Source organism: Anoplopoma fimbria, chromosome 7 (genome assembly GCF_027596085.1).
Source record: "Anoplopoma fimbria isolate UVic2021 breed Golden Eagle Sablefish chromosome 7, Afim_UVic_2022, whole genome shotgun sequence".
NCBI lineage: Eukaryota > Metazoa > Chordata > Actinopteri > Perciformes > Anoplopomatidae > Anoplopoma > Anoplopoma fimbria.
In genome coordinates this window covers 20,008,911-20,035,070 of record NC_072455.1, presented here as the reverse complement: position 1 = coordinate 20,035,070, position 26,160 = coordinate 20,008,911, and the positions used below count along the sequence as shown (strand labels likewise).

The 26,160-nt window shown below is 40.0% G+C and overlaps 1 protein-coding gene across 1 annotated transcript; it reads right to left on the bottom strand.

The window, feature by feature from the left end:
• Positions 1 to 25,228, bottom strand: rell1 (RELT like 1). Its single transcript, XM_054601634.1, has 7 exons — positions 25,160 to 25,228; positions 16,854 to 17,054; positions 13,767 to 13,838; positions 10,389 to 10,443; positions 5,549 to 5,797; positions 3,453 to 3,585; positions 1 to 1,409 (listed from the first exon to the last, which is right to left on the bottom strand). The coding sequence occupies exons 1-7, from the start codon at positions 25,170 to 25,172 to the stop codon at positions 1,374 to 1,376; spliced, it is 759 nt and encodes a 252-aa protein (XP_054457609.1). The 5' UTR covers positions 25,173 to 25,228; the 3' UTR covers positions 1 to 1,373.
• Positions 25,229 to 26,160: the final 932 nt, after the last annotated feature.

The following is a 26,160-nucleotide window of genomic DNA, read 5'->3' as shown; positions in this document are numbered from 1 at the left end:
AATATGAATAACAAGTATTTATATATATATATATATTCTGTTTTTTAAGAAATGAGGCACAATGAAATGACATTCACACGAATCAAGTTGAAAAAAAACATGCCTGAAATTATGTGTTTTGATCTAGATCTGGTGAAAATGATATATTTGGATGATTAGCTCATTGGGGTCTTCAAAGGGCTCCTCCAGCGATTCAGTATCGCACTTTGATAAAGGACTTACATTAGACAGATTTTTAAAGAATGATTAAAATCAAAGGCTGAGATATAATGACTTTTACTTTTTAGGCCTACATCTCCCACAATGCATCTTTTCATAAGAGATTATCTGCTTGGTAATGAGGAGACCAAACAAAGCTAAAAGAAGTGTGAATGTTGCAGTTCAACAGGAGGATATGAATGCTAATGTTGATCAATGTCTGCTGGGTGTTTAAACAGGCAAATGTTTTCTAACATGTTAGCCGGGACAACTTTGTGAGCTGATAATACGTTAAAATAAAACAAAAACATGAATGCGGTTTTGGATATTTAGCAATGCCTACTTGACATATGGGAAATCAAAAGTAGAAAATCTGGTGCGTGACCTTAAAGGGTGGAGCAGATTGACCTGTCTCAGGATGCAGGTTTAAGGTTTACTGTTAATGTCAGAATAACGCTGTCACTTTAAGAAAACGTGGAATGAGCAGCCATGTTTTAATATTGGAACTAATTTGTTGTTCCACCCAGAATACTGCACTCTCTTCTTTATTAAAGGTCAGGTGGAAAGATAATCACCAAGGCACACTCTCTTGTTTTACTCTTATCACATCTGCTAATGCTCCAATCTACTTCCTGGTTCTGTAACTGTTATTATCAGCTTGTTTTTTCCTTCCAGTTTGGGAATGAAAACCTACAATTTATTCTCAGACTGGCTGTATGTATCTTTAGCGTTTAGTTTTATCAATTACCTGACTGATGAGGTGCAAACATTTTGGTTTACCGCCGCATACAAAAACACAAGGACACACATCGTCGGCATATTGAGTAACAAGACCTTAGTTCGTCGGGAAAGTCCCGGTTCAGGCTTTCTTGACATAAGGCAGTCGCCGTGCCTAAACGCCCGTGAGTAAGGCACTATTGTAAATATATTTTAAGAGGAAATAGAGTGTATCACACATTACCCATTTCTGCTTGTAAACTAACGGGCTGGTGTGACTGTATGTCACTGTCGCCACCGTCGTCCTCGTCATCAGCAGCACTTTGGGCTCCCCGTGGAGCAGGAGTGTGGAGGGACGACTCCCCAGTCGACTTCCCTCCTCCGGCGTTGTTGTTTGTTCTTGTTTGGGTTTGGGATTTGCCCAGATGTTGTCTTCTCCCCTCTGGATCCTCTAGATGCTATCTTTTCTCTTTGTCCAGGTTGTCCGTCTGTTCCTGTAGAAGGAAATAATCTTGATTTAATACAGAAAATAAATATCTGTTAATCTTCAGATTGTGCGCTCCCATCAGGTTTGTTGACTTCCTTGGGCTGAATGTTTTTTTTCTTTCTCACAGCCAATATGAGAAAGCTGAAGTCAATATGTGAGCTAACAGTATGAAAGAGAAACGCTGATGTTAAAGAGTGTATGTTTTAAAGCTGTAAATGGATTATTTGCATTTGTATCATCTAGAAAACATGAGTATAAAACAAATTAGATTACAGCATTGAACCAGTAAAAGCTATAGAATCTAAACAGACTCAAACCTCTCATATTACCAAGCCTGAATTTCAGAAACAGTAGAAAAATATCTGAGATAGAAGACAGGGAGATTTCAGCAAAACAGGATAAGAATTCCTACAACGACAACCAATCTGTCAACACAATCATGTTAAACTTGTCTAGCACATGTAAAACACAGTCCCTGCTGTGGGATTGCTGGTGTTGTTTGATGATGCAGAAGAATCTCTGCCTTTTTCCTGCAAAGCCAAACTGATACATAACACAAGCGTGTTTGGAGCGGTTCTCCTTTATCGAGCTTTGTTAAACATGTAGTAAAAAAAGATTTTGTGCATGTTAGGTTTCAAAACGACCTCCTGAAAAATAGTTAAGAAAATGTCTTAATATGGATTGAGAAAAATGAGCGCTTTTGTAACTTTAGCCACCTGCGGATATTATTGTCAGTTTTATTTCAGAATAAAGAACTTGACATTAAAACGACTTCATTTTGAAGCATTAGCTTAAGCGTGTTAAAGGAGCAGAAATCGGAATGGAATAAAAATATCTGATTAATAAGGTTGATATGAATCAAATCTGATTGGTGATGCAAACGAATAAGAATCTGTCAGAAACCAAAATGTTGCACATTATAGATTGTAAATCTATAGTGCTATAAAAGCTGGAGTGAGCACCTCCACAGAAAATCATATGCATGAACACTACATGTTATTATCAAGCAAGCATCTCTGATGACAAATTATGAGGTTGAATTAGCAATGGGAGCCTTTATCTGGCTGCTCTGATACTGAGAGTGTTGAATTAGTACTGAATCTTTTTCCGTCACAAACTAACCAGAAAAGAAATCATGAGGAAATTATCTGTGGGGTTCAAAAGCTGCGTCAACAGGAAGACACAACTCCTCTGCACACTTGTAAACAATAAATGAAACACCGGGGAGAGACGTGCGGAGGCTGTTCACGGTCATCTGGAGCATTGCAAATTTCATAACCAGAGTTCCAGTGATGTAAACAGAAAACAGCAGCTGATTATTGCTTCAGTTAGATAATTTAGTGGCTCTTTTATCATAAATATTGCAACACTTATTTGGCTATAATCACACTAACTTTACAATACAATACACAATACACAGCTGAATCGACTATATCACTGTCACCAATATGACATTATTGGTGACATATCTGTCAATAAGTCAATTGAAAATTAATTGGCAACTTTTTTGATAGTTAATGAATCAATTAAGCCATTTCTCAGGAAAATAAAAATAATAGATTTGCTGCTTTTCTTTCTTTCTGAACATTGTATTGTACTGTGAGTTTTAGAGTATTGGTCAAAACAAGACATTTCGAGAGGGGAAGCCACACAGGTCTTTTGAATATTGTATCAGATATGTTTCACTATTTTTTTTACATTTTATAGACCACAAAATTGAAAGCTTGGATAGATAGTGAAATTAGTTATTAGTTGGAAACCTGACACAGTTACAACGTGTATATATCAAAACAGTGCTAAATGTTGTTAATGCTATTACTTATTAAAGTCAAAACATTCTGTAGTTAACGATTTGTCGACCGATGCAAAAAAAAGGCAGAATGTCATCAGGAGCTGTGAACATGCCCCTTATTAAAAGAACAGAGACCAGCAAGTATACACATTCATACTTTTCCATACATAAGCAATATTTATTTATACACAGGGTGTGTTTAAGCTGGGAAGACAAGACAAGGCAGGACACAGATGAAGAGGTTTCCGGGATACAGACCTGCTGGGACTCAGACGTCGTCCGGCTCTTGGGCTCCGTCGCCGTAGGAGACGAAGGAACGCTCCCATTGGAGTCCGATATTAGCAGCGTCCGCCTATCCCTGGTCGGTTTTTCACACTTCGTCACCCGGAACCTGAGGAGGGCGACAAAAAATGAAAAAGTTTTTTACTGGGTTTTTTTGCAGTCTGGGAAATAAGAACTGAGGTCTCACACACTGCAGAGTCGGCTCATTAAAACAAATTGCTGCTCCGACTGTATTTTGGAACCTCTGGCTGAAATGTACAGCATAGACTGTTGGACTCTTTTAAGAAAGTTTTTAAATGATCTCAGAGTATTTTTTCCAGGTCAAAATAGAATAGAACTTAGCTGCCCTCTCTGCTGTTGTTTTGCTCCCTTTGTAAATGGCATATTTACATCATAAGCAGTATAAATAAGCCGCAGAAAATAGTCCTTTAATGAATAAACTCAGCGGGTGTCAGCTATTCTCATCTGTGACACAGCTGGCATCTGCCTCTGTCTCTTCTCACTGATAATACACAAACAAACACACTCCCTATGATGTAAACTTTACACCGCTCTCATCCACCCTCCCACTCAAAGGCACCTGTTCACACACGAACACACACACATGCTCACACACTCCAAGGCTTTAATTAAATCAGTAAATGAATATTCGTATCCAGGTCATGCTGACCCTCTGCGTACGCAGCCATTCATCTGGGTGTGCAAATGAAAAGCAACCTCTCTGCATCCCAATCAGCTCGTAGCGGGACATTAAGGATGAAGAGAGCGCTCGCTGCAAGGCGGGGGCGAGGCTGAACGCTTTCCTCGTTTCACTACTGGACTGAGAAATGTTCACTTTAAATACCTCGAACCCAGTTTTAGAATGGTAGCATATTTCCAGGGTGTAATTTGAAATGTGGAGATTTTCTCTTCAACCCTATTCAAACACTGGAGAGCAATAAATATGGTCCAAGGCCATCTTTAATACAAAGAAAGGACCCCACATGATTGTGCACAGGAGCAAACAAGAATGTTTTATTAAATCTACAATCCTTTTAAATAAAATCAAACCCTATTTTTGATACCATTTATGGTCTGCATTGTTTTTTCATTCAATACATTCCAATACATCGGAGTCCGCCATTCCCGTGCAGGACTCAGGTTGCCTCCACAATCACAAAGGGAGTCACAGGAATCGGATGCTTGTGTGTTTCACAGTAAACTGTTCACTCTCTTTACACTGTATCAAAGTTACTGCTACTGCAAAAAATAAAAAAATAAAAGCATTCGACTGGCAAAACACAGGGTGGCTTTTATTGTGAAGCAGCCACATGAATGGCATGTCTCGTCAGCTGTTTGTACTTTCAATAAAGATATTATATTTCCAAGGACTGAGCCATCTAATGAAGAAAGCATTGCATGATGGGAGCACCAGCATCCATTTGAAATCAAACAAAAGGTGTTACATTTAGATGTAAGAGTGGATTGACTGAGGTGGTCAACAACAACCTGATACCCACTGAGAATTCTTACTTAGTAACCCAACAGTTTAAACAGACACATAAAGCTCTTAGGTTTCTCTGTATCTATCAGGGTCTCAGTTCTGTGAAGACCTCTCCTGTTTAATGTGTTTTTAAACAGACTGTTGCCATGGAGAAGTGGTTCCACAACACGGGTTAACCACTGACGCTTTGCACAAAACCTTAACACAGTCTGAACCCTGCAGCATCTATTTTCCCAGGCTTCACCCAGACGGTTCACATGTGCATTTTCCAGGTCACTGGTCTGGTGTCAAAGTGCACGGCAAACTAAGTTGGTGTCATTAAGTGTGTGTTTTTTTTTTTAGGGTTAATGTTTGATTGTTAAACATATATCTAATAGGCATCTGGGGGATTTTTTTTCATTTTTATCTGCTAATCTAAAAGCACCATGTGTGGTGTGATTATAAGAAATTATAGAGATAAGAAATTCGTTGTAAAGCAGCAATTTAAATTCTCTTTTTCTTCCTGCCTCCTTGACTCAGAGACACACACACACACACACACACACACACACACACACACACACACACACACACACACACACCTGCCCACCTGCCCACAGCCAGGACCGTGACCTCTCCGAGTTGGCTGCGCCGTTGCTCCGTCTTGCGGGGGGACGGCCTCCTCATGAGCGGCCATTTCTTCTGGCTGCAGCGGGTGCAGGTGTTCTTATGGCCGCCCAGGCCGCTGATGGTGTGCAGGTGGCTGCAGGTGTGCTTGGCGGCTCCCGGCGGTGCATCCGGTGATATGGGAGTCAACGGAGGGGTCGGGGTGCCAAGAGAGGTGGGGGTGAGTGGAGGACTAGAGACAAAAACACAGAAATAAGTGTTCAAGTTGGAGGTTTGGTGGACATTTTGCTTCAGTAATGACACAATTATTATTAATAAATTAAACAGTAATCAAGATAGCTGCTGGTGACTAGGGCCAATTATAAATAGAAGAGTACAAGCAAAATAATGTAAATGAGCAATAATTATGCAACAAAGAGAGAAAATGGACCAAGAAATATTTTTAGAGGTCAGCAGAATGTTTCATCACCATGCAACATCTAGGAGTTTTCAGATCAGCTTTCAAAAAGGTGGCTTTGAGAAGGGAGACCTTTCACAGAATAACAGCTGACCTACATTCAAAAACATTTTCATTTCACGGAGATGAATTCAGGCTCATTGAATTTTACGGGGCTTCCTTTATCGCAGCCTGCCACTGCACAAATGACACGTTCAAATCTCATGTTCTTCAAACAAATACTGACAAGCTCTTTGAGCACGATCACTCTGAATGATGATTATCTATTAAATAATAACAATGGATGCAATTTCCTGTACAAGCAGGCGGCAGGTGAACTGTTGGTCACCTGATCAGAATAGAATTGGTTGTTAAAAGAAAGGCAAACTGATCCAAAACAAACTGCTTCTCTCCACTTTCATACAGTATTCATCTTAGCATTGTGCTAACAGGCACTAATCGAGGCCGGCTTACTCGTATGTTTGATCATTTGCATCTTTTTTCCTGAGAGGAACTGTGTGTGCATATATGATGACCCTGGAGAGCAGCTCTTCACATTGTTTACACACAAAGGCAGAATAAACAGTGTTTCTACTCATTGACAGCCTCATATGATATACAGTGTGTCGAACTATGCATGTGTGTCAAGGGGACGGGCAGCATAATGACTCGCATATCTTTGATCTGTGTCGGTGTTGAGACTGGACAAGGTAAAGAAACCACAGTTCACAAGTATGTGGACAGCTGAACATTTCACCCCTATGTGATGACTAAACACCTCTAATGGGAGTTGACGTACTGCTTTAACAGCCTCCACTCTGTTAGGAAGACTTATCACGACACTTTGGAGGCTGAATGTGGGGGTTTGCTCTAATTCAGCCAGGAGGCTAGTAGGCCACGTTCAGACCGGCTTTGGCGCTCTGCGTGAAAGTTGGCCACCTGATTCATTAGAATGAGGCCACTCGCTGCAGGGGTGCCAACGCAGAAGGCTTGGGAAAATAAACCCGCCAGATCTTGATATAAATATGAACCACACACACCCAGTATTTCCTTATTTGTGAATGTTTTAGACAAGTTGTAGTTGCTGCAGTGTCTGTGTTTAACAAATCTGCGATATTCACGCCTGCAAAACACCAGGAAGGCTACTGATCCATTAGAGAATTCTATAAGGAGAGACCTCTTTTGACACCTGGAAGTATAATTTATTAAATTATGGTTCCTGGTTCCTCCTGTTGAAACTCTGGGTCAAGTTCTTATTTGTTGACACAAGGGGTGGCCATAGAGTGTAAACTAGTGGTTCACTGGCATAAACAGGACAGGAAAGAAAGCAAATTAAGCATATTTGCAACAGAAAATGTTTCTCTGATTGTTGTGTTATTTTCCCCTTGTGAATTACTGAAAAATATTAGGCATTTCAGGCCTTTTTAATAAGTATTCTTACAGAACAAAGGGGAAAAAATGTGCCTTCCTGGTAAAACTGGTATACCTATGCAACCAGCAACATTGGGAAGCACAAGCAGACATCACTTTCCTTTTCACAAGCCAGAAAGCTTGGTGTGAGTATGTGCATTTGAAATGCAAAAATATGTATTATTCTCATGTACAGCGTGAGGATTCTGATAAGCAGAGGTATGAACCATGAGTTTGATCCACAGGAGGGGAAAAAAAAAACACATGGCAAAGCAAAGAGGTTATGGACTGGTGGGAATAGAGAGTGTCTAGGAAAGCGGACTGAGGGATGGTGAAGAGGTGGAGGCTGGAGTACTGATGGGGAGAGAGCGGCGCTGAGGCGAAGGTTAGGTTAAGTACCAAATCTGGAGAGGCAGATAGCGACGTCTGGCCACGCTACAGTCACTCTCCTCCTTGTAGCCTTTCTCCATCCCTCTCGCCTTTTTTTCCTCCCTCTCTTTCTGCCTGTCTGTCTCTCTCCCTCCCCTCTTAAGTGTCCCATAAATTACACCCCCCGATACCCCTCTTCCCCCCCAGTTCCACCATCTCTAAGTGATCCACTGGCCGGCTGCCCAACCTGGCTGGGAGAAAGAGAGAAAGATACGAAGAGTAACACTGAGAGAAAAAGGGGGAGTACTACAGAGAGAGATTTTGAAGAAAAAAAGTGAAGGGAAACTGGAGAGAAAAACAAAGGGGAGGAAATTTATTTGGGGAAAAAAAGAGATTTTGGAGGGGGGATGAAGAGGCGAAACACATGAAAGTGACGCCGGGGAAAATGTGTGCGACTGCAGAAATGCAGATTTTTTTTTCTCCAGGACACCCAATGTGACTGAGCAGAATACTTCTAAACCGTAATCGTTGGCAGAGGCAGTGCCTCCTACCATTTATCCACACTGTTTCTTCCTAACAAAAGGAGAACATCTCTCCTCTCGTTATCTCCCTCCTTTTCCTCCCAGAACAATATGTAGCGGGACGAGAAAGATGACAGGAGGGGAGGAGAGAGAGAGAGAGAGAGAGAGAGAGAGAGAGAGGGGGGAAAACATACTCCACTAACTTGATTTAACCACACTCCTCTTCTGTCACAGGCTTCTCCTCCTCCTCCAATCTGTCCATCAGCCTGACTCCCCTCTCCCCTTATCTCATCGGCAAAGCAAAGTGAGGACGTCTAATCTCAGCTCGTACCGTCAGCTCCTGCTCTGATGATGCAGGGTCGTTTCAAAGTGGCGAGCAGGGGGCCTTTCATTTGAGATGTGAATGTCAAAATGTGAATGAAATCAATTTGGAGGTCGATAGGTTTGATGCTATTAAAGGATAATGGCCGTCCGATTCGGGCTAGGGCTGCAACTAACCATTGAACCATGCTATCGACCCTTAGCTTAGTCACGGTTGCTACGCCTGTCAAGCTTTCACGTTCTTACATGGCAAATATGCAGTTTACAATGATAACAGGCAGATTTATAATCCAAATTCATAGTCACTTTTTTGACAATGGGTCCTGATTTCACAAAGACAATGATTGGGGCTTGCTACAGTTTGAAAATGTCTGAAATGACGTCTGCAACTCGCAGTTTTTATCAGCTGTGGTTGGCTAGTCAATTGTTGTCGTATCCAAGAGTTGTTTAAACCTGCTTTAGGACTGAGGCTAAAGCTAACAGGTCTCAGGTTTAAAGTCAGCAGCATCTTCATCAGTTTATGATCCCTGTATAAGACATGGAAATAAAGACTAGGCATTGTTCTTTCGCAGTGTAAAACTAGTTAGTCATTATGTATAATCTATAATAAGGAAAAATGGAAGACCAGTCTGTTTCTGCTTGCCTTTCAGTTTATATACAATTGTAACATTTAGGATTTATTCTTTAAAAAGCTTCACTGTTAATGTTGTCAATGGCTTTAATGATGAGGACTAACCAGTGTGTTTGGCAAACTCAAAGCTATCTCTGAGGTTGCTTCAGTGTTAACTTCCCCAAATTCAGTCCAATCCAAACCAAAGAGCAGGACAGAGCCGCTAACGCTAGCCTAAACTATGATTAAGTCATACAGGGACCTGCTCTCACTTTGTGGTATCGTAAAGGTTATTTTAAAATAACTTGTACCTCCGAAAAAAATGTAGTATAAAATGCTCCTTGGCCTTGGACGTAGCTCTCAGTTACCGGTACTAATGTAGGTATTGAGCTAGTTAGCCGGATATGCTAATGTTTGCAACTTACATTAGAGAAGACAAACATAGAGTTGAATGTTTTTCCTAACACCTTTGCTCTTGTATTTTTGGTTTTGGAAAGGCTTAAAATAAAAAACAAAAACACCAGCCTCTTTGAATGCAGAACATCGCTCTTACTAAAGCCCCATGCACATCACCTCAACATGTAAAGAATTTAACAGCTTGACAGGCCTGTTTTAAAAGTGATTTAAAAACAGGAAAAAGCATCAAATTGTAACAGCTGAGAAGCTGGAACCGGCACACGTTTGAGATTTTTGCGTGATAAATCAATCAATTGTTTCAGCACTAATGTGAGCCGCATATGTAAAGCTGCAAGTACAAAGACACCTAAAGCTTATTTGTCCAATACTCTCTTTTTTTAAGCAGGAGTCACCCTCACTGTGTTCTGGCAGAGAATCCAACAAGGAAGCATGCCAGAAACTGTGCTCAATATGCTTTTATAATCCCACAATATAGTGATATGGGACACTGTGGCATTTTGGGAAGAGTCCCCAGCTGCTCGCCCTCAATCAAACCTTGCCAATCTGGAAATGTATCAGAAGAGAAATGTGGCCTGATTGCCTCATGTGTTCATTTCCTGATCTGGCTACTCTCATTTCAGTCACTTCAGCCATGACACAAACGGACTTCCGAGGAGGCTTATGGTGACATCTGGTGGATGAGATGGTTCATTCTTCACAGCCAGGAAAAAAAAAACACACACCAGGAGAGGACACTTACCCATCAGAGTCAATGCTGTTATCATTAACCATGGCTTTCAGAGCGTCCGAGTTTGCTGAAGAGAGAGAGAGAGAGAGAGAAAAAATTACACATTTATACAGATAGAAGAAAGGAATGGGAGAGAGAGGGGGGGAGATAAAAGTTGTACTGGGAATTAAGGAGGAGAACGCTCCAGTGACTTCAAAGGCAAAGCGCTTATTGAAAGATGGTAACACCAGATTAACTCCTTAACGCAATTAAACGGCACATCACATGCTCTCGCTGAGCACAATTACTGCACGCGACAACCTCAGGAGAATGTGCCAGATAAGAAAAAAACTTTATCGAAGCGAACAAACTCCAAAATGGGACTCTGAAAAGTGTCCTTTCTGTTTAATGGTCAGGAATTTGGCGAAGGGAAATAGAGTTGTTTGGATTTTCTTGCTTCACATGAACAACAATTCCACCAAAGTAGCCTAAACACAGAAAAAACAGCTCAGATAGAGATTTACATCATTTGCTCCCAGAGACAGATTTCCCTAAGGCCTGGCCGTGGTGCATTCACTGACTTCCCTATGAGGACATTGCAGCGCGTTCACTGATGAAGGAATTTGTGCATACGTTATGAAAAAAGGGGGAGATGTACTAAACGTCGTACAGACACAGATGTGGGGGTTTCTTGTTATGATTTCATCTAAACGTACATGGAAGTCTGACTCAGACCGCTGTCCTCCTCGTCACCCCGTATCATCCTCACATCATCCAGCACCACAGGAGGGTTTACAACAACATCCTTGGTAGCTGCTAGACATTTTTTTAAGTCCAAAAGTATTTTTAACTTGCAACTGCTCTGGTCATTTTGTTTGTACAAGGCTACCCGCTGAGACTGTGCCACTGAGTCACTAAATGAAAGACTAGGTTTCATTGTTAAAGGCCATAAAAAACATGTTTTCTATGACCAAAGGAGACTGACATGAACACAACATTTTATTTTCTGCAAAGGTAAAATAGTTTGGGCTATTTTACATGACATATTTTGAATGTGTTTTTGTCCTTTACTTTTATCACATAGATGTTGCCAATGCAGCTACGATAACACTTTACTTCAGGAAAATGTAATCAAGTTTAAATCTAATGTTTTTTGTGTCAGTTCCTCAGTAGTAATGGTCCACTTTAGACTTTGAAACACAATGCAATGTGGTCAAAAGTTTTGAGTAAAGACACAGAATACTTCCTTTTTATCATTCAGAAATATTGAATAATGTATTACAAGAGAAAGGAAAAGTGAAGGGCAAATTATTTTAAAGTTTATAGTGTATTGATGTTACATGGGCAACCAATGAGAACAAGTATGACTGTGTCAGCACTGTGATGTCCTTATTTTCTGTAGATGGCAGTCTTTGCTCAGCCATGAAGAGCACTACTGTTCCCCATAGTAACTCCTCAGTTCTAATGTTTATTTATACACCAACTGCTGCTGGAAATGACTTCCTGTGTTCCAGATAATTATTTCCATGAAAAATACCTCAAAGTTGTTTTTTAGACTGTCCAGTAATGAAGCTTTCAAACACTTTTCAACAGTGTTTTTTTAGTCTTATAATAGGTAGTAGGAGTCCTGAGCCACGTCCACAGTGACATTGTGAGGATGAGTCACAGTTAACGTATCGAAAGCCGAAAGCTGTGATGAGTCAGCTCGAAGCTTGCCTCTTGCGGCTGGACAGGAAAAACGACAGAGGACAATGGTGGCCAGACACCAAAACAGGACAATGCTGCCTTCGTGTGTCAAACAGTATGTTAGTCATCTGGATCAGATATGAAGGATGGTTTAAGACGGTACTGTTGAAATCAATAGTCACAGATTTGCTGTTTCTGTCTTGTTCCTGTATTTAAGAAGATTTTCAGGCCAACAATATGACTGCAACATTTGTAATTTGTTAAGTAAATTGTTACCTATGACTTTTTTTTTTTTTTTAAATAAGTGAAATAAGTAAGAAGACAATAAAATGGTATATTGAAGCCTTAGGAATTAAAGTTGTTGTGTTTTTGTATTGGCCTAATATAAATGAATACATTTATTGTGGCATACTTTACCTTAAACCCACTATTCATCATCTTCAGCCAGTATATCAAATTATAATAATAAAGAATATAGAATATGATAAATAATACATTGAGTATGATCATATTTAAGTTATCATGTACTTATAAGAAGATATTTTGAAGTGTTTACTAATTATAATCGCTCCTATTTCATATTGTGTATTATTACAACTCTGTTATTATTATCATATTGTCTCATATATACTAAGAGAAGCTATACTTGTTGGCAACTATATCTTTTTCTCTCCATACACTTCTACCTCTTTCCATGTGGCGCTAGAATTCATGTGACGTTAGAAGAAGTGAAAGTTGTTGAAGATTCATTTTAGCTCTTTATTTACCATAAAAACCAACAGTCAGTCCGAAATCCCCTTCCATCCAGACTCAAACTCCTCTCTCCTCCTCTTCTACTTCAGACAATTCTGTCCTCTATTTCATTCAACACTTCATCTCTAACATAGAGGGACAGTAAATGAATTGCTCAACTGGCCTGTTGTGTCATGAGAACATTTCCTAAGTAAAACTATAATGAAATTTAACCTAAAATCAAACTCAACACTGAACCTGCACAGTATTTAAGTCCTGCTGTCATTCAGTAACTGTTTCAAGAAATACACTATTAAAGTAAAACTGCAGTTCCTCTATTTCACTAAAATTGCAAAGCACCCTTTTTTAGCTTTAAATCAACGTTGCTAACAGCTGTTAGACTGATTTCCTTAGGACTGGTTTGTCAGCACTGAGGGGAAATACTGTAATCTACTCTGGCAGGAAAGGCACGTGTGATCATACTATTCAAGCTGACACAATACATCAATCTCTCCTGTTTCCACTTACAAACTCAGCTGAACAAAGGACTGTGCTTACTTGGTAAAAGGGGGGTAACTGTGACTTATTATGAATTTAACTTCATGCTCCAGCACACGGAAATTATTTCAATTTACAGGAATAAAGCGATTATTTAACTCCTGGCACACATTGCGTTGTGTTAACCACAGTCATCAAACAATTTCCCTTGGAAGTCCTCTATAGTAGCTACATTGTCCTGGAGTTCAACTTCCATGAAGATCCTCATTCCTGAGTCCAACACACACACACACACACACACACACACACACACACACACACACACTGCACAGAAACTGACACACACATTCTTCCTGAATAGTGTGCGAAAATGTCTTGCCAAAACATTATTGGAGGGCTACTGCAATAATGACTTCATAGACGAGGCAGAAAACAGACAGAACAAAAAAATAATTAGATTTTGTGTGTTTGTTGTTTAGTGCGTTGGACACATACCTTCATTTTTCATGATGTAGTGTACAATCTGCCCGACGGTGTCATTGTTTTCACTCAGGGTGTCATTCATGTCTGGAAGATAAGCAGAAACACACACACGCACACACACACAATATTAGAAATACCTGAAGTATTATGTCTGTGATCAGTATTCAGAGTCATTATACCCTCGAGCGACATGTTGAAAGCAGGTCACAAATATTCAGGCTGTATATTTTAGGAGTGCAGGACAGTAAAATAAACAAGCCTAAAAGCCTGTGTGTAAAAATGTTTTGACTCCTCATGCGTGGCCTAAGGGCCCCTTTTACATCGTAAATGCTGAACCAAAAATCATAATTTAAGAGCACTTGTTAATATTACAGCTTGACAGTACTCCCATAGGTCTCTCAGTTTAACTGGAGCAGGAATGTAATTATTTATTTATTTATTGTGGAAAGCGACACATAGACTCATGGAGCATCCTCATAGCCTAATACTTGAGAGACAAACTTGGCAATATATTGATATAATATAAATATTGTGATAAGTAGATATTATTTGATGTTGGATCTTTTCTTTATTTTTAGATTGTTCTTTGGAGTTTTTGGGGGGAACAACAAGCGATAAACACATTGTTAAATTGTAATTTATTTATTATATCAATAGGTGATATTGTAATATTGTATTTTGACCGGCCTCATTACCAACCCTTCCACTCGGCACACAACCCTGTACGGAACTTCCTAGAGCTTCCTGTTGACCACTTCCTGAGAATTTTCCCTCATGTTCTGGTAAACACATTACTCTTGCAGCAATTTATGGGAGTCTTCTGGTGATATAAAGTAGATTTTTAAACCTGCCATCGCTGCTCGCAATATGTAAATCAGTGTAGGAGACAAAAAGCAGAAAGAGAGCGAAAGCAAAGTGGCAACCTGATCATTATGCAACAAGATAACACTGGATCAACAGAATGACTGAGAGAACACACAAGCAATGTTTTCTTTTTCCTACTCTTTTGTTTCCGACCTTTGCTAGAGAAAGGGTTGGGCACGTTGAAAAAAGACACACACAGAGAAGGACAGACAGTAAGGGGAAAAATCCTGATGCACTTTTGAGTATCTCCTTCTGGCAGGGAGCTCACATTTACTCCACAAGAGAAACCGGTTTCCTGCCTTCTTTTTCCGAAACCTACTCCACTGAACGAGTTGGGTAATAATTAACATGATTCAATGGAGGGGTTCAGGGCTTTGGCCGACATGGGAGACAGCGTAGACGCCAGGAGTAAACCTGTGCAGAGGCCTGTTGTATGTTAGTAGGTGAGTGGAAAAAGCAGTCAGCCCAGTCTCTCGCTGATCTTGGCAGCCTGGTGTAAACAGTTTCTCTCTTTCCATATCATTCTCGTTCTCATGCCTGTGAATTTACCCTAGAGCAATCAGAGGTTTCACGTCTGCACACGACAATTACTCCAGGGAAAGGCCAAACATGACACGACAGACGTAAACTTGGGAAATAATCAAGCGAAGTGAGTAAACTTTTTTTGCGGAAGTTCTACAGAACTACATTCTCAGAGAGGCCGTCAGATTGTTCATCACATGCACACTGCTTGTAACAACTAAGCAATATCTGTAGTTATCATAAGGAGTCCTGGGAAATTAAGCTGGCCCTGTGTAGAGAATGTCTTTGTTCCGCATCACTTAACACACCCCTAAGTTGAGTCAGAACATGAGTGGCGGGAATGTTAAACATCTTCCTGGTTTCTATTGGCGCTCCACTCCTTAAAAAAAAGACTGAAGCAATGGAGGCTCGTGGCTGAAACAAGGCTGTGGCCTAAGGGAGCTGTGTTTAACATTCTGCAAACAACTGTTTGATATGTAGAGATACAGTTGAGAAATGTCTACCAGAGCAGATAACGAAGTCACTCTACCTCTCTGTGTTTTGTTCCTTGAGCTTGTCTTTGCTTTGCCGCACTTCATTTTTGTGTGAAAATAGGATTTCCTAGCTTATGTTTGTGATTCAACAGTAGTTATCTGAAGGGGCCATTCACATCATGCAAGTGTATTCTTATCAACATCTGTCTGCAGCTTCAGTACCTGAAATACACCAAAGTCATTAGATTCAGGAATGTAGCAAGAAGCCTGTATGTACTGGAGGTCAGGAGGGAGCATATCGTGGTTTTACTGCATGATCGCCATCACATGACCTCATGCTGACCGATGACTAATTTGGATGTGCTTTTCCATTGGCTGAAATGCAACAGCTCTTTAGTCTGACTGACTGCAGAGAGAGAGCGTGGCCCATATATTGAATGTCAGTTCATGTTTAACTTGATTGGAATTTTTCAGTTCAACAGCTGTTGTTGTGAAGCAAAGAGGGAGACAAGGTTAAAAAAAGTTAGAATCCCTTAAAAGTTTAATCAAATCAAATATCGTTTTTGACTAGCTTATGGTTGACATACTTTCTGCATTCATTGTTAGTGGCAGCTGCCGCCATTCATGCACTAGGAAAGGAACGAGGCAGCATTTAATCTGGTGTTACTGTTCACTCTGCCAAAGCTGTATCAAAACTATAATACATTACTGCTAATGCACAATGAGCGTCCTACTGCTGCTGCTTCACATATAAGGCATTTGTATCTGGTAACATACAGGTGGCTATTATTGTGAGGAAGCCACAGGAAACACAATGTACGTATTTGCTTCCATCATTAGAGTAAACTGCGATCGTTCCTCAAATTGCTTTTTTTTGACAGCGGATCAATTTTTAATATTGCTGGAGTAAAGAAACCAGTCAGAGCAGCAGCAATGACCGGCACACTTTCAATTTATAGCTTAGTTTCTGTCGTACTATTTTTATTTCCTTCCCTTACCGCCTCCTCTAATCTCCTCTCTATCTACTTGGATTAATCGGAGCCTGTTTGTGCAATACTCTTGGGTGTGTACTCAAAACAAATGATGATGTATGTACTCAAACAATGACAACATAGATGTCATAAACACATAACGCTAATCATAATGGTGTCTCAGACAATGACATCTCCAAAGGTCTGCAATGTCACAATTTATTAAGAATTTTTTCAACTCCCTCCCTCTTTTATTCAGATTTCCTTACCTCCGCCCAGCTCAGGATCCTTCTCTTCCTCCTCCTCATCGTCGGCCTCAGTGGTGCACCGATAGCCCTTCCTCTTCAACACGTGGCAGATCACCACCCCCAACAGGCCAAGAAGGAAGAAAGTAGGCACCAGGACGAAGGCAATGTAGTCTGGGTTTGTTGACCCTGTTTCACCTTTTGCAGGAACTGTAGTCTGACCCTCTGGAGGGATGAAAAAAAGGGACGAAGGGGAGCAAGAACGAGAGAGAAAAAACTAAATTATACTACATATTGTTGCAACGCGACACACAGACAGACAAAGCAACGGATTGTCATTACAACGCCCTTGATGGCAACCTGATATATCCACAGTGAGTCTGAGGGTACATGTGGGGCTGAGCAGCTGAGGGGATTTAAATGCTACCAGCTGCGACATGACAGAGATTTCATGTTTCCCTTCCGGGATCAATCCGGTCTGCTGCTGCCTCTGCCCTCTTAACTGCTCGATATAGTGCAAGCTCTTTCCCCTTTCGCATCTTTGAGGACTCATTACATGTAAGAAGCAGAGAGTAAAAAGGCAAAACTAAAAACTAAAAAGTATAAACGTTCAGTCTACATGTAGCAGGGTTTGGTCATATCTTAGTGTTTTTCATAGTAACTGATTGCAGCAAAAAGGGAACAAGGACCATAAACTTTACCACTAAAGCTCGAGCTTCCCTCTTCCACTCCCATCTGCCCACCCACCAACACACCAGACTTTAGACCCATCAGGGTACCACAATTATGGGAAGGGTGCTGAGCTTTACATACATTACTGTCAACTTAAGACAAAGCTATCGAGCTGAGACCAACCATTATTTTCCCAATCAATGAATCCGGCCAATTATTAACTTGATTGGCCAGTTTCTTCTATAATATATGACAAAAGTAGTTAAAAAGGCGTATCACATCTTTGTAAACTCATAAGTTGCTATATATCACATTGTAAATTGTTGACCTAATGTCTTGAAATGGAAAAGGTCAAAGGTCGGACAGTGACCTGTGGTCAGCAATAGGCGAATAACTCCCCTGGCTCCTGCTGTTGGCGAACCACGTGAGGTGGAATGCAAAACACACAAGAGAGCTTTTGTCTGTTATCCATGTGTTTGAGAGAGAGAGAGAGAGAGAGAGAGAGAGAGAGAGAGAGAGAGAGAGAGAGAGAGAGACACACACACATAGAGAGGCAGACACAAGGACAGATATGGGAGGCCACAGTTTGAATAGAATCTCAAACCATATTAGCATCCAATCACATGTTCATGCCGTTTACAAAGTGGACCACAGCACTGTGCGTATAGTCGTGTATCTGCATACCTAACCATGAGCCTCCTGATGCACACAGAGGCATTTGTGCATTCCCATTGTGCCAGATCCCTGATGCATCCAACTGAAAACACTGATAAAGACCATTGTCTGCTCGCTGACCATCCTGTAACCGACCGTTGTGTGTCCATTTGCTTATAGACTAGCAGGCTGTCCTGGCAGGCTCACATGCCTCCCCAAATGACTCATAGGTAATCACAGGCCAATTAGAGGATCTTATCAAAAGCGTTGAAAGGAAGACTAGAGACTGACAAGTGGGTTGAATAGAGTCCTTGAGGAGGATTTAGACTTGAGTCATAGAAATCTCTTAGCAACCACAGCTGGTGCTGTGATGAATGTCCTCAGAGGGACGGCCAGAAATAAAGATATCTGGATCACATGCACATCACAGGTGTTGATTCATATATTAAACTCCTTCGTTGGGCTTCGATTGGATCACGTTCTGACACCATTTTGTAAGGATATAAATAGGGCTTGGAGCAGAACCTTAATGCTTTGGGCATAGACCAAAACAAGTGCAATGCAGCGGGTAAAATAAGTATTGAACACGTCACCATTTTTCTCAGTAAATATATTTCTAAAAGGTGCTATTGACATGAAATGTTCACCAGATGTCGGTAACAACCCAAGTAATCCATGCATACAAAGAAAACCAAACAAATACGTTCAGAAATTAAGTTATGTGTAATGAAACAGAATGACACAGGGAAAAAGTATTGAACACATGAAGAAAGGGAGGTGCAAAAAGGCATGGAAAGCCAAGACACCAGCTGAAATCTATCAGTAATTAGAAAGCAATCCTGCCCCTTGTCAGTGCAAATTAATATCAGCTGGTTCAGTCCCAACTGATGGCCTATAAAAAGGTGTCTCATTACCAAGGTGTCACACAAGAAACATCTCATGATGGGTAAAAGCAAAGAGCTCTCTCAAGACCTTCGCAACCTTATTGTTGCAGAACATACTGATGGCATTGGTTACAGAAGGATTTCTAAACTCCTGAATGTTCCAGTGAGCACTGTTGGGGCTATAATCCGGAAGTGGAAAGAACATCATTCACCATAAACAGGCCACGACCAGGTGCTCCTCGCTAGATTTCTGACAGAGGAGTGAAAATAATTATCAGAAGAGTTGTCCAAGAGCCAAGGTACACTTGTGGAGAGGTTCAGAAAGGCATGGAATTAGCAGGTACAATTGTTTCAAAGAAAACAAGAAGCAATGCACTCAACCGCCGTGGCCTGTATGCACGCTCACCACGCAAGACTGAAGAAAAAGCATGTTGAAGCTCGTTTAAGGTTTGCTGCACAACATTAAGACAAGCCTGTGAAATACTGGGAGAATAAAATTTTGAGACCAAAATTGAACTCTTTGGATGCCATAATACACACCATGTTTGGAGGTCAAATGGCACTGCACATCACCCCAAAAACACCATACCAACAGAGAAGTTTGGAGGTGGGAACATCATGGTGTGGGGCTGTTTTTCAGCATACGGCACTGGCAAACTTCATATAATTGAAGGAAGGATGAATGGAAAAATGTGACGAGACATTCTTGAAAATCTGCTGCCATCTACCAGGATGATGAAGATGAAACGAGGGTGGACATTTCAGCAAGACAATGATCCCAAACACACAGCCAAGGAAACTCTCAATTGGTTTCAGAGAAAGAAAATAAAGCTGCTAGAATGGCCCAGCCAATCACCTGACTTGAATCCAATAGAAAATCTATGGAAAGAACTAAAGATCAGAGTTCATAGAAGAGGCCCACGGAACCTTCAAGATCTGAAGAGTGTGGAAGAATGGGCCAAAATCACACCCGAGCAATGCATGCGACTAGTTTCTCCATACAGGAGGCGTCTTGAAGCTGTCATTACCAACAAAGGCTTCTGTACCAAGTATTAAATAAATTTCAGTAAGCGTGTTCAATACTTTTTCCCTGTGTCATTCCTTTTATTACACATAACTTAATTTCTGAACTTATTTGTTTGGTTTTCTTTGTATGTATGGATTACTTGGGTTGTTACCGACATCTGGTGAAAATTTCATGTCAATAGCACCTTTAGAAATATATTTACTGAGAAAAATGGTGACGTGTTCAATACTTATTTTACCCGCTGTATATATATATATATATATATATATATATATATATATATATATATATATACCGCCTCAGGTGGCTGCATCTTTTTAAAATTCCAACCAACAGTCCAAAACATACAAAGATTCAATTAACTTTATGATACAAACCAAAGAAAATCAGCAAAAGTTCACAATTGAGAAGCAGGAACCCAGAATGCTTTGCATTTTGTCTTGATAGTTTGCTCAATACGGAATTCAGAGCATATCCGTTGCCTCCACATGCCTATCAACAGGCCAGAAGCTAACAGTGTGAACAAGCGGTGCTGACAGAGCTAACAGTGTTAACCTAGGGGGGCCATAGGGTGGGCGTCATGCTTCTTCTGTAGCACAGCTATGTAAACAAAGCCCAGAGCAGCTATAGGATTACAACACACCCACAGAGAGCTTCTTCATTATTTGCTCAGCTGGACATGACTCCACTATCTTTACAATGGAAACAGTTATTTGCTGCTATAAAAATGCTCTGAATTTCAAATTTAGCACCTTTAACTAATCAGATTATCAGAATTGTCTCTTCTCTCAATGACTCAATCATTTCATTGAACAGTTTTGGCATGAATAAACTACTCCCGTATCCTATTGAGACCAGAACTAAAAAATGTGATACTCAGGCCTTGATGTCCATTAAAAATCAACTGGAGAAGAAAAACAACTGTGTTTACTCTGAGTATTACAAAGTATTTTATGTGATAGAAATGAGGTTGCAAGATCCAATGCTTCTCTGGGTTTTGATATATGGGTCAAACTGCCCCAAAGCTACAAGGAAAACATCAAATTCAACCCTTATATCACTAGAGACAGGAATGTCCAGAAGATGAGTGGTTCCCTGCCAAACTCACTGACACTGACAAGAGGAATTCCGCTTTCAGACTCTAGAAGAGCAAACCTATTTCTGTCTACGACGTCAAACCCTTCATTTGAAACATCCTTTGGAGCTGAACGCAGGCTGAATAGCTCAGCATTACTGTTCTTCTAGTTTCATTTCCTGCAGTTTTGGGAGGATTTACTCCATGAGAAGATCTATCTGCCTAAAAGGTTATCGACGTCTCTGCTGCAGCAGCTTCGTTCACAACATGATGTAAAATCAATCCCTGCAAAAAAAACACACAGAAGGAGAATGATTTGTGGTCGAATTCTTTGCCTTTATCCTCTCTTCCCTTTTCTTCCCCTTTCTGCACCTCTTCCCTCTTAAACACCAGAAACCAAAAAGAGAACTATTTAAGCTTTTAATAAAGGCGATTCCATTTGAACACTGCAAGTGTGTACTAAAATATTTGAATGTTGAACTTTTCAGTACTCCAGCTCTTGCTAGCACCCAGTTTTGTACGTGTTAATCGCTCATACCTACAGAATCAGTGGATAACACCGATGACCACACCACACAGCCAAAGGGTATCTCAATGTTCCTCACTGTTTCCTCTTTTATTTTAGGTCATTTCCAATATAGTGAGTCACTTATTGGCATATGTTGCATGAGGAAATCAGTATTGGCTGCAAGACCTTTACCCTTATCCAGACAGTAATCTGATCCTCAACTAGGCCAGATGTAACTGCATTATTCTCCTCCATTTACACAAAATGGAAATGGAAACTGTTCCATATCTCCTCATTGACCACTGTTTGGCTACTAAATAACCTCTCCTTCCTGTTTTCCAACGTCTATTAAACTTTTTGGACAACAACCCCTGAGTCTTAGTGCACCTTCATTCTCAAAGAATCTACTGCAAAAATATTCTTAAGCCTTTCAAAAACAACATTTTCACTGCCGTCTTCAACTGTTTCTAGCTCTCCATTGCTGCACAAAAAGGGAGGCATGCACCAGTACAGACAGGGCAGTCTAGCAGTACCATAACTTACACTTATATAACCACACAATAACAGAAAATCTATTATTTCTCTCTTTGTTCAGGGTGATGACATCATAAAATATTATGACAGACATTTGAAGCTTCAAATGTAAGAAGAAGGGGAAAAAAGACATAGCTCTATATAGCTGCCAAACATGAATATGTTTCACTGTTTAGAAAGTGACATACAGTACAGATATCAGCAAATCAAGTGCAGCTAGGAAAGCTAATTAAAGACCTTCAGACTTAAACTGTTTCTAATTTCAGATTACACGAGAGACTCCAACTCTTGGTCATTTATCTATTTAGTCATTAACTGGAGATGAAACCTTTCTCAATCACTGTCTCGCTTGTAGACATAACCCTGACACCGTGAGAGATGCCAAGGTCTCAGACAGCTTATAACACCACATATTCCCCCTGCGCTTGTTGGTAATGCCATACTGGAGAAAAAACAGCTACATTTTGCACAAAGTCTTTCACATTTATGTCTGCATGTAGCTCAGCGTATTAGCAAGTGTGCCTTTGTGGTGTCAAAAGTTGCAAAACCGCATTCTCATGTTGAATTAGTAGAAAATTCTAATTTGTCTTGAGGAGATAATTACTGCATCCCAAGATGGCTTTAAATAACTCAACTTTATTTAAAATAATTCTGAATCTTAAAAGCAATATAAACATAATGCTCCCAGTAGGCTTTAAAGATGTAAAATAATGTTTGGCTTTTTTCTTACAATGAGTGTTAGCTCAACTTTTCTCAATTAACAATCTCTAGCTTCCTAAAAGTCCATACACATTAGACCAGTGGATCCCAACCTTTTGGGTATGACCCCTGGAAAAAACCCAATATGTGCTTTTAATACTTCGAAACAGGTCTTGTGTGCTGACATGATCACTATTGTTTTCCTTCAGATATTGTTTCATTCCAAGGATTTTCATAGGCCTAAGGTCATGAAAGTAACACGAATTTCACAAAAAAGAGAAATGCTTTTTTATTATCTTTTTTATCCCTTTAATAATCTTGTGACCGTCCCAAACCACTGATCTAGACCACAATAAATTCCACATCCTGCACATGAATGCCAGGCTCAACTGGAAGCGTGTCCAGGCTGTGTAATGCTGCAGCCGTTACATGAAGCGGTGAGAACATCTGAATCGATCCAAGACATACAGTATGCTTGTACACACACACACACACACACACACAAGCGTATCATTAATACCAAACCAACGTACTGGATGACTAGCTCTAATTGAATGAGCGTGAGGGTTCAGCCTTGGCCTTTTGCAAGCCACCGACTCCTGTGGACTCTCCATGGAAAATTGAAACGGGTCCAGAATCTTAAAGGTTATGAGGAAAACCAAAGCATAACATGGAACTGATAGAGAACACTGTCTTGAGGATTTCTTGATTCAGAGAAGCATTCAGCACTCTCCTCTGACACAGAAAAATGATCCTAGCAGTATTTCAAAATAACCACAGACTCATAACTGCTGTCTGTGTACAGTAAAACGTCTATATTTGCGTGGGAGACATTTATCCTGACAAGACATTTATCCTGACAAGACAATTAAATATTAACGAGGCTGAAAGCCTGTTGCTGTTTAATAATGAACTTCTAAATTGACAAAATATATTCTCAAGTGTTCCCCTTTCATGAATTCTTAATCTTTCATGCATCTTGAAAAGGTTGTTGCTAACTAGAGGCCCAATGACACTATAAAACACCATCACGCGGACTCGTACCTATTATTATGTATACTCACGCTGCTGCTATTGTGGTGTAGTTCTTGTATTTCCTGGCATGAGCTTTTCACATGTTCCTGAATGCATTTACGCTTCAAATATATAAAAGTGCTAGTCACTTGTGCAGATAATCTTGCTGGATGAAACAGGTGAGTATCATAACTTGGAAGCATCATAAACTTGTGTTTGCCAATGCAATAACCAAAAAATGCAATGGAGTGATCCCACTGTTTTTTTTGGTTGATGGTCATTACATTACATTACATTTACATTACAGTCATTTAGCAGACGCTTTTATCCAAAGCGACTTACAGTCAGTAGTATGTTACATATCATTCACCCATTCACACACTGATGACAGGCTACCATCAAGGTGCCACCATCAGACTCTAACTAACATTCATGCAACATCCAGTCCACACCGATGGCAAGCCTTCAGGAGCAACTTGGGGTTAAGTGTCTTGCCCAAGGACACATCGACTGCTGAAGCCGGGTATCGAACCACCGACCTTCTGATTGGAGAACTACCTTACTCTCCACTACGCCACAGCCGCCCCTAATCAGTGTGATGCTCAGTTCCAGGTTGACCTACAAAAATCTACAGCACTCTATATATATATATATATATATATATATATATATATATATATATATATATATATATATATATATATATAACCCTTACAGATACTGAAACTAGTAATTTGGTTTGAGAGGTAATTTAATGTAATTTACCTTTAAGTATACCTTTGAACGCTGTCATGGGATCTTTGAGTTGGATTTGACATGTTTAGTACAGAGATACCAGTTTTTAGCTCTGGTGCCTGGTGAAATAAGTCTGCAGCAAACACAAATGGATAATTGATATGACTTAAATCTTGGATAATGAGTACTTAGCTTATAATATAAAGCCATAAATGCATTATAACCTCATCAACACTGTTTATAACTCATGTTGGGTCAAGACAGGAACTACAAACATGCCCTAAAGTTGTGTTAGGGAAGGATCATTTCTATAATGTGTCTAGTGTTAAACACTGAGTTTGCATTGACATTTTAAGACAGCTATTATCTTATTATAAATGCTCAATAATGCTTATTTCTCCCCCTTTGACGTTGAAGTTCCGCCTGTCACACAGTCACTCTATCTGTGCAGTATCTGTTTAAAACTTGTTTGCCTGCTTTTTATATTAAATATTAAATAATAAATAATAAAAAAGCTTGGGAACTTACCTGTATCGGCCATGGATGGGCAGGAGTGAAGCGGAGGGCTGGTGATGCTGTTTTGGACGGTGGCTGTGGTCAAACTAAAAGCTGGAGGAGGAGCTTCTCTCTAACATCAGCGTACTTCCGGGTTGACAAAGAGTGGATACGCCCCTTTTCTTAAAGCGGTACTCCCCACACAAAACGAGTTTCATACGCCACATGAAACCTGATACCAACAAAGAGGGGATACAGGAGGCGGAGCGAGAGTGTTCACTGATTACCACTTCCGTCTTCGTCGGCTGTGGATAAAAAGTACAGTTTTGAGTTTTTACTACTTATGTTGGAGTATTTTATTCTACTTTATACTTCTACTCACTGGAATTCAGAGGGAGATAGTGTACTTTATACTCCACTACATTTATTTGATAACTTTAGTTGTCAGTTATTTTTCACTCTGGATTAAGATCCCCCAAGATTATTATTATTATATTCCTTTATTGATCCCCATGGGGGAAATTCAAGTGTTGCAGCAGCTCAACTACACAGACACAGACAATAAATACACATACTATACAACTACACAGACAATAAATACACATACTATACAACTACACAGACAATAAATACACATACTATACAACTACACAGACAATAAATACACATACTATACAACTACACAGACAATAAATACACATACTATACAACTACACAGACAATAAATACACATACTATACAACTACACAGACAATAAATACACATACTATACAACTACACAGACAATAAATAAATACACATACAATATACAACTATACAACTACACAGACAATAAATACATACATACTATACAACTACTATACAACTACACAGACAATAAATACACATACTATACAACTACACAGACAATAAATACACATACTATACAACTACACAGACAATAAATACACATACTATACAACTACACAGACAATAAATACACATACTATACAACTACACAGACAATAAATACACATACTATACAACTACACAGA